The 17,644-nt window shown below is 47.9% G+C and overlaps 1 protein-coding gene across 1 annotated transcript in view; it reads right to left on the reverse strand.

Annotated features, from left to right (window-relative positions):
* Positions 1-17,644, reverse strand: part of LOC144111872 (DNA mismatch repair protein Msh6-like) — a gene marked incomplete at its 3' end in the record, with an annotated part of 64,678 nt that overhangs the window by 16,452 nt on the left and 30,582 nt on the right. The window contains exons 9-14 of the mRNA XM_077644900.1: positions 12,966-13,053; positions 8,139-8,198; positions 6,864-6,938; positions 6,457-6,592; positions 4,631-4,773; positions 1,031-1,102 (exon numbers count right to left, since the gene is read on the reverse strand). Of these exons, the coding sequence (XP_077501026.1) occupies positions 1,031-1,102; positions 4,631-4,773; positions 6,457-6,592; positions 6,864-6,938; positions 8,139-8,198; positions 12,966-13,053 (574 nt within the window). The remainder of the gene's footprint in view (positions 1-1,030; positions 1,103-4,630; positions 4,774-6,456; positions 6,593-6,863; positions 6,939-8,138; positions 8,199-12,965; positions 13,054-17,644) is intronic.

Raw genomic sequence — 17,644 nt, forward strand, 5'->3', positions numbered from 1 at the left:
TCCACAATTTTACTTCTGCCCTGTTTGTGAGCTTTGCATTTAAAAATGCAACCGGATCGTCATGCGGCGGTTCTGTCTCTTCGTCGGGTCGGCTTTATCTTCACCCAAACTTGCAGCATGTCCGCCTTTCCACCTTTTCTGGGCTCTTTGCCTTGAGAGGTAGGTTTTAAGAAAATATGCATTAGAGCTGCAGACATCCGATTTTCGGTGTTACACCAGATGCACACAGCTTTCTCGGCGCTGCGAATGCAGCACTTATCGCGGGTATGTCGTGGGTCTTTACAGCCAGTGCTCCGGTGGCGCCATCTCACGGTGTCGACGTGAGATGTCACACCCGCGGGCTCTCCCTGACCCCACTACCCCCCTCTAACACTATATCTGCGCCTTATCACGCACCGTGCCCAGGCAACACTTGTCTGCCCCAATCCAGTCCAAAAATCCAATCCAATCCAATCCTGCTTTTCGAACCATGCCAGTGTCAAACTGGCAATCGAATCGTACACAGTGGCCAAGAAAATTGAGGTCATACAATGGCATCGGGAAAACGGAAGGAGCGTGCACCAAACGTCTGGGCACTTCAAGCTCGACCGGAAACAGATATGTGAATGGGACAAGAATTTTGAGAAGTTGCTACAGCAAACTTACGGGGAAAGCAAAATTTCGAAGGAAGTTCAGTAACGGCGCGCCGGTGTTCAGTGAATGCGTGGAAGGACATGCCCTCTTCGAGTTCTTCGAGCAGCAAAGAACGGCAGGACGTTTTAAATCCATGTGCACCGTGCTTTTTTTTTTTCTGGCGGGAAAATATTGTCGCTGCCATCTTGAATTTCGCCGTCGTTCCGGGATAACACTCCCCTCCTACTTTGCCAGTAATTTCGACTTGCGGGGGTGGGGGTGCTTGCTCGAAATTTTACAGTAAGTCTGTGGGGTTCCCTGAGGCAAAATAGTTTGAAAATCCCTGCTCTAAAGGGACTTCACTAACATTCAAAACATAATAGGGGTAAAGAAAGAATCAAGGAATGCCCCGGCTTACAAGAAACTTGCCAACAGAACTGTCCAAGAAGCACACTCCAAAACTGATGCTGCTGCCAGACTCCCCAGATTCCTGCATGAAGAGAAGCGAAAACAAATAGATCAATCACTATAACAAATCATTCATCGCACATTGAAAATGAAACGAAACAAGCAGGGAAGTGCACCAAGAAAAGACCAGGAGCCAGAACAATCATACCAATAAGATGCGACGTCAGTGGCAGCAAAAAGTAATAAAGCAGTGACCTGATATTGCATCTAAAGGCTAAAACAACACCGCTGTATTTACATGAATACTATAACGAGAACTTTTTCCTTCACTCATCAGTTTCAGAACACATCTCACATTATATTCGAAATCAAGGAACAAACACTATAGTGCAAATTTTTTTCCTTGCTGCCCTGTGTGTAATGCAGAGGTCTAGTGTAGCGAAGAGGTGTAGTGTTGAACAGTGGTCAACTTAGGGATTTCTTTCTGTATCCACCTGTGAACATTAGCTTTGCATATACCGTATTTACTCGCATAATGCTCGCACTCGCGTAACGCTCGCACCCCCCACATTGGCTATCAAAAATTGGGAAAATTTTTTTTCCCCGCATAATCATCGCACCCCCAAAATTACTGCCGCGAGCCGTCTGCTTGTCGTAGCCATCGCCATCTATTGACTGCGGCCACAACTAACTGCCATGGTTGGGCGCGCGTGCTACTAGGCGGCGGTACTGTGCTATCATCCGCTGCCACCGCCGCTACCGCTCATCCACTCACCACCGCTACGCCATTTTGCGAAGGTGTCTCCAGCTCTCCGGTGTCTCGTAGGCCTCATTTGCCTTGTTTGCGTGTTGCACCGTGCTCTTTGTGCCGCTTCGCCATGGGACGCTACGCAAGCTACACAGCTGCTTTTAAGCTAAAAGCTATTGAGTATGCGTTGGAACATGGCAACCGCGCCGCCAGCAGACACTTCGGCGTCAACGAGTTTTGCGTCCGGTATTGGAGACGGCAGCACGACGAACTCAAGGCGACTGGTAAGACGCGCCGGGCCTTCCGTGGACCGAAGACTGGGAAATTTCCTGCCTTCGAATCCTCTTTACTGGAATATATCAAGGCTTGACGAGCGGATGGGTGTGCTGTGTCGATTGATTTGATACGGAACCAGGCGCTCGTAATCGCAAGAACGGAGGGCATCCCGGTGCAAGACTTCCGCGCTAGTAACGGGTGGGCCACACGATTTATGCGGCGCAATGGACTCTCGCTCAGGAGGTGAAAGACGCTTTGCCAGCGCCTGCCCGCAGCCTATGAAGAGAAAATAGTGGACTTCCATCGATTCGTTATCAGGATCCGGCAGGAGAAAAACTTCTTGCTCTCCGAGATAGGGAATGCGGACCAAACTCTGCTGAATTTCGATATGCCCAGCAGCAGGACAGTCGAACAGACAGGTGCTCGGACTGTGCACGTCAGGACTACAGGTGCCGAAAAACAGAGGTGCACTGTCATGCTAGGCGTGACGGCGGACGGGCAGAAGCTCCCACTGTACGTCATTTTCAAGCGGAAGACCCTCCTGAAAGGAAAGCTCCCCCCTGGTATACACGTGCGCGTCTAAGAAAAGGGGTGGTTGACCGCGGACCTTATGGTGGACTGGGTGAAGACTGTGTGGGGGCGGCGACCGGGAGCGCTTCTTTTTCCGTCGCTCCTCGTGCTTGATAGCTTTTGGGGCCATCTTCAAGAGTCGGCTCGGGCGAAGTTCAAGGAACTGCGCACGGACCTGGCTGTTATACCCGGCGGCCTCTTGACGTATCTTTGAACAAGCCATTTAAAGATAACGTCCGGAGGCTGTACGCAGAATGGATGGCCGAAGGTGAACATGCTCCGACGCCGGGCGGCAAGATCAAAAGACTGTCCGTGGAGCTGCTGTGCAGCTGGGTATCAGAGGCATGGGGGATGATTGATGTAAACATGGTGGCCAGAAGCTTCAAGAAAACAGGAATTTCGAACGCCCTGGATGCGACCGAGGACCACCTCGTGTGGGACGATGAAGAAGCATCGGAAGATGAAGAAACCATCGATTCCAGTGTCGACACGGACTCTGATGGAAGAGTAGAATTGCCTGCAGGACGTACGCAACGCGAGTAGTGACGGGGAGGTTGTGCGCGGCAAATAAAGTGCTTTAGCAGCTTGAGCTTCGTTCACCCTGTACTTTCATAACGAAGGTAAGTTACACTTGAAAGTAATGTTTTCGTTATATTTACAATTGCGGACCTGAAAATCCTGATCTTGCACCCATTCATCTTTGCATTTAACACTCCAAAACATTTGCTTGAAAATTTTCCCCGCATAATTATCACACCCCCAAACTTCGCGTTGATTTTCAGGGGAAAAAAGTGCGAGGATTACGCGAGCAAATACGGTATTTTTGAATAAACTTTGAACTTTGAATTTCAACATATAGCTACAGTGGCCTTAAGCACCGGAATCATGAGCTGCTAGGAGAAGCCCCCTTTTCAGCAACCATGGGAAAAGGAGAGGACGACTATGAACATATAGAAAGAAGTCTGCACAAGAGAGAAGGCATTGAGGGAGTTGAGTGGGGCAGGGAGAGGAAAGAAAGGCAAAGCACCACAGAATTGGGCAGCATAAAACACATAGCAGCAGTGGTATGGCAATTACGGCGGCCTTTGTTGGGTGCAAGACTGCACGTGTTAACAAAGTCGACAATGTCGCATGCATTTCTGAAGTGTTGCCTCTCGAATAACATGGACGTATCTGTTGCTTCCATAATTTTGCGCACCATCTCCATTTTATTCCCGAGCCCTCGGCGCCTCAGTTGCAGTTGCTTGAACAAAACGTGAACACGTAGTAATTGACATAATTATTTTTATTTTCTTGAGGTCTCAAACTCCTGTCATGTTATATTCGTGGTCGCTCTACATAAGTGTAAATAAGGAACTTCAAAGTGCTGGTGCCTAAGTACGCATTTATCATCTCGTTACCATGCTACTCTGAGACTCGCCGAGAAACTTTTGAAAGATACATATTTTATGCTCACTGACCCCATTCACAACCTCAAGTACCTAAATTATGTCAAAGAAATGTATGAAATACACACCACTTCTATAGCATCACTACAAAATTTCTTCTCACAGTACTTTTCCGCGTGCGACGTTCTGTCACCATTTACCAACAAACTAATATCTCTTCACCTCTGTGATGATATACTCATCAGGCACGTTGTATTCCATAATGCAGAACCGAAATTTCTCTGTGGTTGTTCTTGCCATGTACAGCCAAAGAGCAGAACCTCCTCGCACCACAGACTGCAACAACTATAACCACGACAAATTTAGGGAAGCACAAGTTAACTATACATAATCAGGAATACTCATCTTGGCAACCACTCTCCACAGTAATGAATGGAAACTTTATTGGCCCACCCTCAAATCTCCGGTCCCGGCACGCAGGCCTGGGATGCGGGTAGGGGATGCGCCGCACACTAAGGACTAGTGAAGTTACATTGTTGTCTCCTCTGTAGTGCCCTTGCAACTGACTGTACATTAATTCATGAGCAAAAAAAAAATAACAAAGAATGTATGACAGTGTGCATCTCACCAGCTGGTGTGCAATGGCCAACAGGTAGGACGGCTCGGGGTCACAGAGCTGGCCATCCTGAACACCGAAAGTCCGCGTTGCCTTAGACGTGATCCGGCAGATCTCACGCCGGACTACCCGGTCAAACTTGGTTGGTCTGTGCACTGCAGGTACAAACACATTCTGTCAGCAACTCTGGCAGTCAGCTCAACCTCTGAGCTCACTTTTAGGCTTAGCTGATTGCAGTGAGAAGAAATTCAATCCCAAAATTACTTAGGCAGGGCAAAAGCAACTTTTGTGATAATCCAGCAGTGTTTTTGCCCAAATGTTGGAGCACCGCTTTCTGGCAGAGAGCCAAACATCTTTTGCAGTTTAAGCCTAAGGTGCCTCAACTAAGTGGAAAATTTGCCAGATTGTACATGCTGAAAGCGACCAAAAATAAAGGCCCGTGTTGTGATAAAAAAAAAAAGAATAATATTTGTGGGACATTCACGACTTAGGAAAAACCAATCTTAGCTCCATGCAACATCACAAACAGCACCTTTGGGAAAAATAACTAGAACAGCTAACAAAGGCAACTGCTTGAAGAAATTCCAAAGAAAAAGCTTGAAAAAAAAAAAGGCAGAGAATAGATTACCAATAATAATGCTCGCTGCATACATAGGTAAACTAACAAAGAGGTCACAAGTTTTGATATTGGAAATATCCTTTACTGGTACTTTGATATCGCGAATATTCTTTACTGGTACTTTGATATTGTGAATATCCTTTACATTTTTTGGTTTCGAATGAAATGGGGCTGCAGCCAAAGGCCTGCCATATGGAGCTATGCTAATTATATTATTGTTTGAAGAACATCATCATACAAAAATGTTCAATTTTGTCCAAGCAGCATATTTATGAAGTATAGTTAGGCGACGTTATATTTCACAAAATTTGAAACGTTTGACTTAGTCGAACAAAAACTGCATAGTTCCACAGTTAAGCTCTTTCTCAATTCAATGGTATTGGATTAATTGAAATTGCACCATAGAAACATAATAAAAAATTTCCATAAGGCTAGTCATGTTGGCAAAAAACACGAAGCTGAGAAAATCGCATTTGAAGTGCACGCGCCAGCATTTCGGACGTCATTGCAGAGGCCTCAAAAAACAGCCGGATGAGGACGTTCCAGAAATATTTCGCAATAGTGAGTAATCCCACGTAGTGGGGAAGGGGTCCAGCCCTCAAACAAAACCATGATGGCAGCCATTGGGGACGCGGTCCTGGGAAGCAGCAGGTGCTAAGTCCTGCTGCATTTCTCTCCGAAATGGCTATTTCCAGGCTTCAGAGGTGGCATATTGTAGCAGTTGGAGGTCAAATTATAGCTTGAAATTTTTAGGCAGGAGCTTTACAGTGTGTTGATCTCAAGTATGCCATTTTTGCAAAATCAAAATGTTCGCATTTTTTGATAACTTCAAGACCTGCATCTCCCCTTAAGAGAGGTGGTTTACTGGTAAATCAGGCTTCTCAAAACGTGAGAAGGCCGATTCAAACAACCTTGGCTGTATCAGTGACAGCCTCTTAGAAAAAGCATAGCCAAAAGATGCTTTAAGCATTACTCACTGCCAGTATTATGCACCAGATAATGAGAAAAAAAAAAGACAACATTTAAAAATACAAGACAACATGCCATGGTAAATCAGCTGGTGTCACTCTACAATTCAGTCATAAGAAGATCAGCTAGCATTTGAGCTCCCTTCAACTGTCCAACCTTTTGAATAACTTCAAATAATGCCTCAGTGTACACCACGACACTTATGCGCATGCACCAGTAACCAAAGCATAAGTTTGGTAAGTGAACTTACTTTTGCGACATCGTTCCTCCATCATTTTCGGCGTCTCTGTCTCCTCAACACGTGCCACCTTATAGCCCTTCTGTATGAGTGCTTCCGAGTATCGGCCATACGCAATCTCCGGGAAGCCAGTGTGTGCAACCTCCCCCTGCATGCACACACAAAAGAAAGGAATGCTCAATCGTTTCTTTAAAAAAGGCCAAAACTGCATAAAGATTCATTCTGACAAGAGGATGCTTTAGACAGATAAGACACAAAGTGCTCATTTGACGTGCCTGCCTCAAATGCATGCCAGAGAGGCTATTTTTTTGAGTGCCTTATGTCCACAGACATGCAGTAATGCAGAATGTGCAAAAGCTTCTGTTGCAGTTGACACAACTATGGCCCCTTACTCATGCACAAATGCAACGGACACTCACCTTCATGAAGACCAATCCAAGCTCTTCCACTCCAATGACTGCATCCATGTGGTACAGCTCATAGAACTTGCCCACCTAGCCAAGAAGAGAACACATTCCACTGAACTGTGGCATGTAATAATAATAAGAAATAACTGGTTGTTGAGGGAAAAAAAAGGTGCAGTATCTGTCTCGCATCTCAGCCCATAAGGGGAGGGATAAAGGAGGGACTGAGAGAAGAAAGTAAGAAAGAGGTGCACTGCAGAATAACTTCCACCACCTGGGGATCTTTAACCTGCACATGTACTGACATCACACAGGACAGGGGTGCCTTTGCATTTCCCTTCCATCCAAATGTGGCCGCCGCGGTCGGGTTCAAATACGGGTACTCCCGATCAGTAGCCCAGTGCCCTAACCATAGTGAATAAGTACTATCAAGTACTATCAGCAAATTATGGCGTAAAAGATGTGACATATGCATGTCTATGTATCAGTAGTGGAAAGCTACAACTGCTGCCAGGCACAAGTGAAAAGTGGAGTCAAATCCATTTATTTCAAACCTAGAGATTTTAAACACCAGAATAATCAGCAGCAGTAGAAACAGCAGCAGCCTGACTACACCCACTGCAGGGCAAAGACCTCTCCTGTATCTCTCCGATTAACCTTGTCCTTAAAGCATAGTTCGAGATAAGCTCCAGAAAAATTTCCTCGACCATTGTGACAAGCATTTGCATATTTCACACATCAAGCTACCAGCCATATCCTGTTAAGGTGCACTTCCCCTGGGCATTTCTGAAAATTGGTTGAAAATTGGTTTTTGGGGAAAGGAAATGGCGCAGTACTAGTACCTGTTTTGCATCTCCGCAGACAACTGCCCTGTAAGGGAAGGGATAAAGGAGGAGGGAGTGAAAGAAGAAAGGAAGAAAGAGGTGCCGTAGTGGAGGTGTCCAGAATAATTTCGAACACCTGGGGATCTTTAACAGGATGTCTAACCTGCACTGACATCACACAGCAAACGGGCTTCCACCTCCATCGAAACAAAACCCTGCCCTTTCCGACGCGGTCAGGTTCGAACCTGAGGCATTTCTGTGCCATTTTCATTTTTTTGCTGTCGCGCAAAAGCTAACTTCAAGCCATTCAGTGGCATTTTTTCCTATTTGGGCGATTGCAAAGGGCCAAAGCTGTCTGCAGAATCTGTCTAGGGAAGATGTCTACAGGCAAAGACATCAACAGGAGGTGTAAGGCAGGGAAGTGCCGACACAGAACAACAGACATGTAAAGAGAAAGCGCGCTCACCTTGAAGAAGAGTACGACATCAAAGTGTTCTACTTTCATGTCCCACCACTGACGCATGGCCTATGAAAAATGAAGAATGCATAATAAGAAGCTCCATAAACTATTTCATTCACTAAGCACACGTGTGCTCAGCCAGCGCACTGGCTGGCGTGCGTTGCTTTAAATGGCTAAACACTGCACCAGACAAGGTAGAAGTGAGCCTGATGCTGAAGTGTTTATGAGCACATGCTATGTACATGCAGGAACACAAAACAGAGAAAACACTGGAAGGAAAGGCACGCTGCTGTGATTGGGTGATTGAGAGATCGCAGCCAGCTCTGTGTGGCACGCTTCCCAAAAGGACTACAGCAATGCACAGTGATTTTACACACTGCTGAGCAGAAATGAAATGTGAGTAAGCAATGATTTTTAGTTCAGACGTAAGTGTCCCATATGCAGCCTCTTCTTCCTTACATGCCTTCAGAGCTCCAATGTTGCCTAGGTGCTGCTACAAAGAACGGCTCAGCAAAGACACTGGTAATGTAGAGAAAATTTGTACAGCTGGAAAAATAGAGTCACCAACTTATTTCGGAACTGGAAGGGGACGGGGAAAGAACTGTGAATAATCAAGCAGCTTGAAAAATGCTGAACTCGACCAATAAACTATATATTGCTACAGACTGCTCCGTGAAGCTGTCAGAAAGATGTTCACATTTTCGGCATCCAGAAAAATTCTTGGGAACTGTAACAGCCATTGTGAGGGAAATGCCACTTGGAATGTGCTGGAGTGCGAAACTGCACTAACTTTCAGTGGCAAAAAGGCTTCTGCTTCTCGCTGCAGTGTCAACAACACTTTTCCCAGTCGATCAAACCAGTACTTGGCATATTGTCCGTCGTTATAATATACACGATTGCAGCCTTCGGACTCGTGCCAAAAAACAGCCTCGGAACCTCCCATCCTTGAAAATGTTGTAATGATACATTCAGCTAGCAGAGTGCATGTGTTTGCAGATCACATCAACTCTCAACATAACAGAATTTATCAGCAGCAGTACACAAGGTGAAGAGAGCCAATGGCGCAGGTGACACGCATGTCAAGTGATCCACTAGGTCAGCAAGGCGTAACGTTTAACTACTATCCAAACTTCTCAAGCCGCTACCATAAGTTGATCAGTGAGCAGTAGCTTCACTTTAAATAGCGCCCCTGTCTCACACCCACCACGCTTCTCTTTCCAATTACAATGCTTTGCACAGCTGGAAAACATGCACTCATGTCTCGCATTACACCTTAATGCATTCGAATGGCATCCACTTAAACAACTTCTTTAACATGGCAAAGTAGAGGACCCGTTTCAGTGCAGTCATTACCCCCACTATAGTGATTGACCTTCATAGCCCATCGGCACATGCCTGGCCAGCGGTTGCTTCCATTAACCATTTTTTATTGTTTTGCTTTAAAAGTCGCCACATTCTTTCAGAGGCAGGGACCAAGGTGTCACGACGCCCGGGAGATCGCTTTCAGTCTCCGCACTCTCGCAAAACATAAGTTTTTTTTACTGCAGAGGCGAGTTCACAAGGCCTCCTCATTCGTTCTAACTGAATGGTGTGTGGCTGCAGTTGTTCGTTTTGTCCGAAACAGTGCCACTGCCCTAATACATGTCCTGACAGTAGCACCGCCCTGGGTAATAAAAAATTTCAGGATTGTACTTACGTCTGCTTAAGTGCGGAAATGTGAAAGCCTTTCCCTTTCCCCTATTTTACTCTCAATTTTTCTTTTTTCTTTTTTCATTTTTTTTTAATTTTTGTTGTTTTTATTATTTAGTTTTTTGTTTGTTTATACTAAGTAAGCCTTCTCATACATTCACTTTCTTTTCGTTTATTTTTGTATTTTAATTTTTCATACTAAGTAAGCCTTCTCGCGAATTTACATCGTTTTTCATCGTATCAGTCACTTAAAACCTGCTTCAAACAGCATTTTTTTTCATTAATTAAATTTAATTAATTAACTACAATTCATCAACCAAACTTTTCCCATTTCAAGATCTACTCACGCACTACCTAACACAATCAAACTTTTGCACATTTATCTCCACAGAACGACATAATTGTGCAGACAAAATTTGGAGACACTTTTCGCTGATTCGATATAACCATATAATGCTTTCTCATTAATAAGCAAGCATTTGTTATAACTGGGCTCGACTGTATATGTAAAACTCTAGCTGGGCCACCAAGTAGCCAAGTGTTCTGCCACTTTTTGTGAAGTATGCTTCCATTTATGGACATATCAAAGAGACGATATATCATTTTAATATGAAGTAATTATGGGAAAATAATCAGCACACAAAGTAGTAATGCACAGGGTGATCCACTGTTAGGGTGAACATCTGAACGTGTGGCCGCAGTCTTCAGAGCGGCAATGTGTGTGACATGACAGGCATTGAAGCAAAATGGTAGAGAATCAGAGGGACCTAAAGGTGGTACTTCATGCAATTTGCCACTTTGAAGCATGGCCTGACTTCATGCGTGCACTCACGTGTTCACCCTAAAAGTGGACAACCAAGTGCACCAGGCCAATTCTGTGGCTTCATCACACAAGTGTGAAATAACGGCTGTACAGCGCTCTGTGACAAAACGAAGTGATGAAACAAGCTTAGAACAGCAGGCACTTTTTGCACATGTGCATATTGTTGGCTACTTTCGCTGCCTCGTTTAGTCATATGCAACTGCACAACCATTTGTTTTGATGCTTTGATAATACTGTTAAAGAATTGGCCAGGTGTACACATAGGCATTTTATTGCGAAAGCGTTAACAGTCCCATTCAGAGGAGAAACTGGCATCATTAGCATGTCCAGAAAATGAAATTGACACACACGGTCGTGATGTCACAACTGCATGACTTGGTGCAGGTAATTCAAACACCCCACAACAATTCCACAGTACGACAGTGATGACGTCACTACACAATTCGGTATTGATCTACAGAGTCGTGACGTCACTCCACCACCATTATGTACATCTGAAGAAAGAAAATTGCACTGAAAAGAAAAATGGTCGAGCTAGGACTCGAACTCGAGCTAGGACACGAGCCAAGCACGGTGCCCTTCGACCCTTGAGGAACGAACATTCGTTCGACTTGGTTAAAGGGAGACCTCGTGTTTCTTGTGGTAAAATATTTTTTAAACAAATTAAAAAATAAAATAAAATAAAGAACAGTGTCCGTGTCTGCGAAGTGATATGTATAGAGGACCCCAGGTAGCTGAATTATTGTCCTGTGCGGCCGATTTCTCTATTAAATCAGATTAAATGTCCTGGCTCCCACCGTTTCTTTTTACTCTCCTCCGGAAGTAGGAGGAGTCGCATAAAGTGCCTATTAGCCAGCCGCTTGGCAGCTTGCCGCTCTGCCATTAGCGGAGTGATGCGTAAAGCAAAGAGTCACACGCATTTTTATTTCCGTGGGCCTAATTTGCCGCTATGTTGTCTGCGACTGCAACTATTTATTCACAGAAACCTAAAAAAGCCGCCAAGCGACTGGCTGAAAGGCACCACATGCGTTGGTTGACTCCTCCTACTTTCAGAGGTCAGTTCAAAAAAGGCGGGAGCTGGGACGTTTAATCCGATTTAAAAAAAATTGGCTGCCCATGACAACAATTCGAATTTTGCAAGAATGCTCAGAGGGTGTAGATCGAGTTCCCATCGTAAAAAGATGAGCTCAGAATGCTCTTTAGTACACCTTTTAAGGATCCCTGGAAAGCGCGTCTGAGGTTGCCTACAAAGTGCCTGCATTACTGAGAGTACAGGCCACCGAGCGTTCATAATGCGTACCAGACCTCCAGCTTCCGCACCTCGCGGCGACCAGCGGTGCCAGGCTCTGGCCTGAATCCGTGCACAATGCGTCATGTAGCACTCGTTACGTCAGCAGTGGACTGCTATCATTGATTCGCCATGCCAACTTGCCCCAGGGAATTCCCCCCGTGCCAGCAGCTGACGGAGGACCCGAGTGAGTAGGGCCGGCGGCAGAGCGCCGACATTTCAGCGTGCAAAAAGTGACGAGAAGAAAGGGAATGGCGAAGACGCAGAAATTCAAATTTTGACTACAGATAACTCAGCTTCCACAAAACGCATTAAAAAAATTTTTGCTGGAGGACATTTGTGAAGCGGTGCCCTTTAACATGCTAGGAATACCGCAACTTTACTGACAGCCCCTTTAGAGCCCCTTTAAGTGTCCCCCAAATTTCTTTACCCTCCAATAGCAATTAGGTTTGGTTCAAAGCAGTTGCTGAATAATTAGCGTGGATTCATACCTGTTTACCAAAAAATAATTGGAAAAAAATTGGAATAATTGGGCAGAGCTTAGACAAGCACAAAGCAGATCTAAGATTGGGGTGACAGCATGGACAGCAAAGAAAACATTCTGAAAGGGCACCTGTGAATGTAGGAAACTTGATTCTTTCTATTATTCCAATCATCCAATCATTTTCAATGAAGTCGCACCAGTAAATTGTCAGCCCTTGGGAACTCAAAAGGCCAACAGTGCAAACAGTATGCAGGTGAGAGGGATTGAGAATGATAGGACCTCTAACGGCTCACAACTCTTCTCCTTAATCTTGGTGCTGCTGGCCTTGCAGTGACCCAATCTAATCACTGGCATAGCCGGTTATTGATGACACTAGTGTACGTGCTAATTAAGGCCCAGCGAACTGCATGAAATGCTGCCATGCAACTGTAGAGACAAGGATAATCAGTGCAGAAGGATTAAAAGAAAAAAAAAACAATGAATAGATGTTGGTCAGCCCCTCAAAGTTCCGCTGAAATACTACAACCCCCATCCAAGGACCACACGTACCGGTGTCAGTTTTGCCTTGAACTTCACTGGGACGCTCAAGGTGCGTGGGTTGAACTCTGGGTGGCTGGGCAGGCGGCCTGCGGCATCCCTGAAAGAGGAAACCCTTGTTGAGCAGTGGCCAGGCTGCTGTCAAACCGTTGATAGGGCCCTATAGCAACACCGGGTTAATGGCATTAATGCAGCATTGCAGTCCATGATGCATATCAACACCTAGTAGAGAGCACGAGAGTCATACCATATTTGCACGATTGTAAGTCGACCTATTTTCTTTAATTTAAAAATCCAAAGTTGTGGGGGGGGGAAACCAAATTGAAACCAAAACATGCCACCATCAATATGAGGTCACCTCGATTTGGCTGCATGTCTGCACCAGTTCAGGAGCTGCAGCCCTCTCGCACTCAATTTGACAGTGCAACTAGTGCCACCTGCACTTCGGCACTCAATTTGACTTCGTGCTGCACGAGTTCTTCTGCACTGCTGCACTTGCCTCCCGGCAAGTTGTCTTCTCGTGCAAGTATTGTAGTGCAATTTGCTTGGCGCGCTCCGTAGCAGACAGCTCCGCGGCCGTGCTTGTTTTAGTGAGCGGCGTTGAGACCATGGCTGAGACGGCCGTGTACCCGTGATAGGCGCGGCATCTGCGCCGTACCCTCACCAAAGAGCTGAGATGACAGTGCGCGTATGTGTGAGTACGTGTGTGAGTATGTGTGCGTGCGTGTCTGCGTACGTGCGTAAGCTACTGGCTGGCATGGAGCACATGTTGCGTATGGGTTCTCATCTTTCTGTCCAGCCTCGCACGTTGCTTACGCCATTTCTCTTTCGAGTGTAATTATTATTACAGACGCAGCACAATGGAGCGCTTCCATAAGAGGCAGGTGGTGAGATGTTTTCTGATATATGGGTGATCACAACGTCTGTGACTCGCTGCGACATCAGTACCTCCGCATACGACAGCAACTGGGCATGACGTCGCCGTCAGCCCACAGCTTCGCCTGCCAGTTAGTCTGTGATAGTCACTGTCCGCCGAAAGTGAACGCAATCTAGTTGAGTTTAAATATAGATCAGGCAACTCTTGGCAGACAACTGCAGTCCCTTATCGATAGAACAAAAGCAGTCTGAATCATGCGCATGGACTGTAAAAGATCATCTCGAGCAGTAGTCTGAATAACCTCTCGAATTCAAAGTTTGTTCCCTCTTCAAAGTACCCGTTGAATCAGTGACGGTCGACCGGCCTCCGCCACTTTGCACAACACAATGGAAAGAACGGTGTCAAATTCTTCACCACATTTGGAAGTAAGAAATTTCATAGTCGCTTCACGAGATGTGCCACTTCGAGCAAATGCACAGCGTTCAAGACAGCTAGCGCTACCTCGCGCATATGTGAAAGCACGCGACAAACACCAACACATGGCCACAGCAGACGAAAGTTTCTGCACTTCTGCACTCGATTTGGCCGCTGCACCGACAGCACTAGTGTCAGGCTATACTCACACCGCAAGAACTGGCGCTGCACTGGCACAGCATCTTTGTGAACTAGTTCAGGAAGTGCAGCCAAATCGAGAAGACCTATGGCCACCATACCGCTAGGGTGGCTAGAACTCTAGCCACCCTAATACCGCTGATGCTTCTGCGTGAGCCGTTCCAGGTTTATGTGTGTCGCGGTCGCTGGATCACGATCGTGTGGTGTAAACAACGTAGTATGGCGGTTCGGGCGATGTCGGCTTTTGTTGGTGCCGCGAGCGCGAGCTACGTGGACAGCAGTGTGGACACGTTGGAGCCCTTGAGTGACACCGATATAATTGAGGCTGCATGCTCCCAGCAGGCGTCGCAGGGCTCACGTGCGGTGAGAACAGCCGACAATGATGAGTCCGAAGGCAGCAACGAAACTATGCCACCGCCAAGTGCACAAGAAGTAGCGTCGGCGCTTGATGTTGCAGCACGCCACTTCTCTGTCAATGAGAACTCTGACGTTGCACAGGACCTTTGGGCAAGCTGCAGATGATGTTGATGGAGTCTTGGCATAAGAAACGCAAGCAAGTGCACTTCGCCGATTACTTTTATTTTGACAACTGTCGGGCGCGCGGCCGCATCGCATTCGAACGTAGCCGGAAGAAACGGCTGCCGCGGTTATGTGTGTGTGTACGCGCGGGCTATTCGGCGCTCCCAAGAAACAGCCGGCGCTTTGTGTTTTTATGTGTGTGCTTGCCGCTCACGACGGACGAGAGACCCCCCCCCTCCCCGAACAGCAGCTACGGGGGTATAACCCGATAAGACCAAGGTCTGCGCGCCGCCTCCGTAACGACCGTGGGATTAAGGGAACCAGCTCAAGATGCCTTCCCAGCGAGCCGACCAAAGGGAGCAGCGGGGAAGCAAGGACGAGGGAGAGCAAGCTGGAGAGGAGGACCAGGAAGAGAGGAGAGACGACCGAGGACTGGAGAGACGGGTTGTGGATGCCGAGAGGAGAGGCCGCATCCCGACGGCAGAGTGGTGTCACCGCTATTGTGAATAGAAGTCAATAAATTCGGCACTTTATAATCTGAAGTCTTCATGTGGTCTGGCTGAATTGGGAAAAGAAGAGAAAGGAGTGAAGGGAGGAGAGGAACCTGCCTGACTGGCGCAGTCGACATGATCTCCCGACGGGAAGCAGACCGGTCATTGGACTCATCGAGACGGCAACAAAGGGCCCAGGGCTGAGCGACCATCTCGGGTGTGGACCAGCAGGCCAAGCCATCTCCTACAGTGAAACAGGTTGGCGTCTTGTAGGTCCTTCCGCTGGGCACTGTGACTGTTGTGTGAGCGGGGAGGATGGGAACCGACGAGTAGGAGGTGGGCAGATGGAGCTGGTTGCTAACGCCAAGGTAGCACACGTCAGCGGAGGGTCAGGGATGTCATTCGCCGGTGAGATGGCGTTGTTGAAATTTAAAATTTCAGAAGTAGAATTGGCAACTGAAATATTGCGGTATGAGAGAGAGGTCGGGGAGGCGGTGGACGGTGTAATACAAGAGGGGGTGCGTCCGGAGAATGGGGCGGGCATCGCGGAGCATTTCGAGGTAGGCCAGAGAGCGGTAGAGGCTGTCCACAGACCGGAAGGCTCGAGTGGCGGCACTGAGGTCGCAATTGTGAGAGAGGAGGTAGGCCAGAGAGCAATACTGGAAAGCTCGAGTGGTGACAAGGCGGCCGCGATCGAGAAACAGGAGGCAGGTGTCAACGTGTCAGAGGAACGCTCTGATGAGTTGAAGAAAACTGATGAAAAGTTTGGCAGTGGAACTCTGTGCTGAAGCGAGCAGGCTAGTATCCGGGGGTAATGCGGTCATCGAGGATGTCAGACTTCCGGAGTGGTGGGAAGGGGCAACCGCCGTGTCAGAAGTGGTGACTGCACTGAATGAGGATAGTGACAACAAAGAGGAGCGCGCAGACACAGCTGCGGCTGTAACGGTCACCGCAGTAGCCCAGAACGATAGCGCTGGCGCTGAAAGAGGGTAAGGCAGGCATACAAATTCTCCAGAGCTCGAAAAGCCCAGGCGCGAGCAAACTGGCGGCGCTACGTTGAGGGAGACTGGCGAACGTGCGAGAGTCGGCGCTCATAATGCGGTAGCAGGTGAAGTTTTGCTTGACGGTGGAGGCAAGATCGTGGGCCGGCCGTGTGTGCAAATGGCGTCGCGGGAGTCGCAACAAATGAAACCGACGCGACTGGCGAATGAGCCTGTGTGGGCAAGTCACCAGGGTGGCGGAACGACTACGCTGCGCTTCGCAGAAAGGTCCAAGGGGGGAACGTGCGGTCAAAATTGTAACTCGTGTCAGATGGCGCCCTGTCAGAGGCCGTACGACAGGGGACGACCAATTGCACTAATCGTCAGGAGGTACGCGCAGTGGCATATGACACGTAAGAGCAATTGCATTGAACCGACTGACCGCCCTCCGCCGCAGTGGGTTTAGAGCACACCGTGGCGTTCGAGATGGCAATCGTGCACAGGAGATAGCGACGCCAACGCTGACAAGCTGCCGAGGCTTATAGCGCCAGCTCCATTGGTAAGGGGAGCGGGGTGAAAGGGGCAATGCTGTTCCATAGTCCTTTATTTTAATGGTGTCGTAGTGCCCAGGCGAGGATCGCGGGACACCAGCCGCGCGCGGTTGTGGTGTGAAGTGTGATGCGTTCCGTGGAGGCACGCATCACAGTGGCGGTGGAGGTGTCGGGCGCGCAGCCGTATCACATGCGAACGTAGCCGGAAGAAACGGCTGCAGCGGTTATGTGTGTGTACGCGCGCGCGAGCGATTCGGCACTCCCAAGAAACAGCCGGCGCTTCGTGCTTTTATGTGTGTGCTTGCCGCTCACAATGGACGAGAGACCCCCCCTCCCCGAACAGCAGCTACGGGGGTATAACCCGATAAGACCAAGGTCTGCGCGCCGCCTCCGTAACGACCGTGGGATTAAGGGAACCAGCTCAAGATGCCTTCCCAGCGAGCCGACCGAAGGGAGCAGCGGGGAAGCAAGGACGAGGGAGAGCAAGCTGGAAAGGAGGGCCGGGAAGAGAGGAGAGGCGACCGAGAAGGACTGGGCAGACGGGTCGTGGATGCCGAGACGAGAGGCCGCATCCCGACGGCAGAGTGGTGTCACCGCAATTGTGAATAGAGGTCAATAAATTCGGCACTTTATAATCTGAAGTCTGCATGTGGTCTGGCTA

This window comes from Amblyomma americanum, unplaced genomic scaffold (assembly GCF_052857255.1).
Source record: "Amblyomma americanum isolate KBUSLIRL-KWMA unplaced genomic scaffold, ASM5285725v1 scaffold_12, whole genome shotgun sequence".
NCBI classification, from domain to species: domain Eukaryota; kingdom Metazoa; phylum Arthropoda; class Arachnida; order Ixodida; family Ixodidae; genus Amblyomma; species Amblyomma americanum.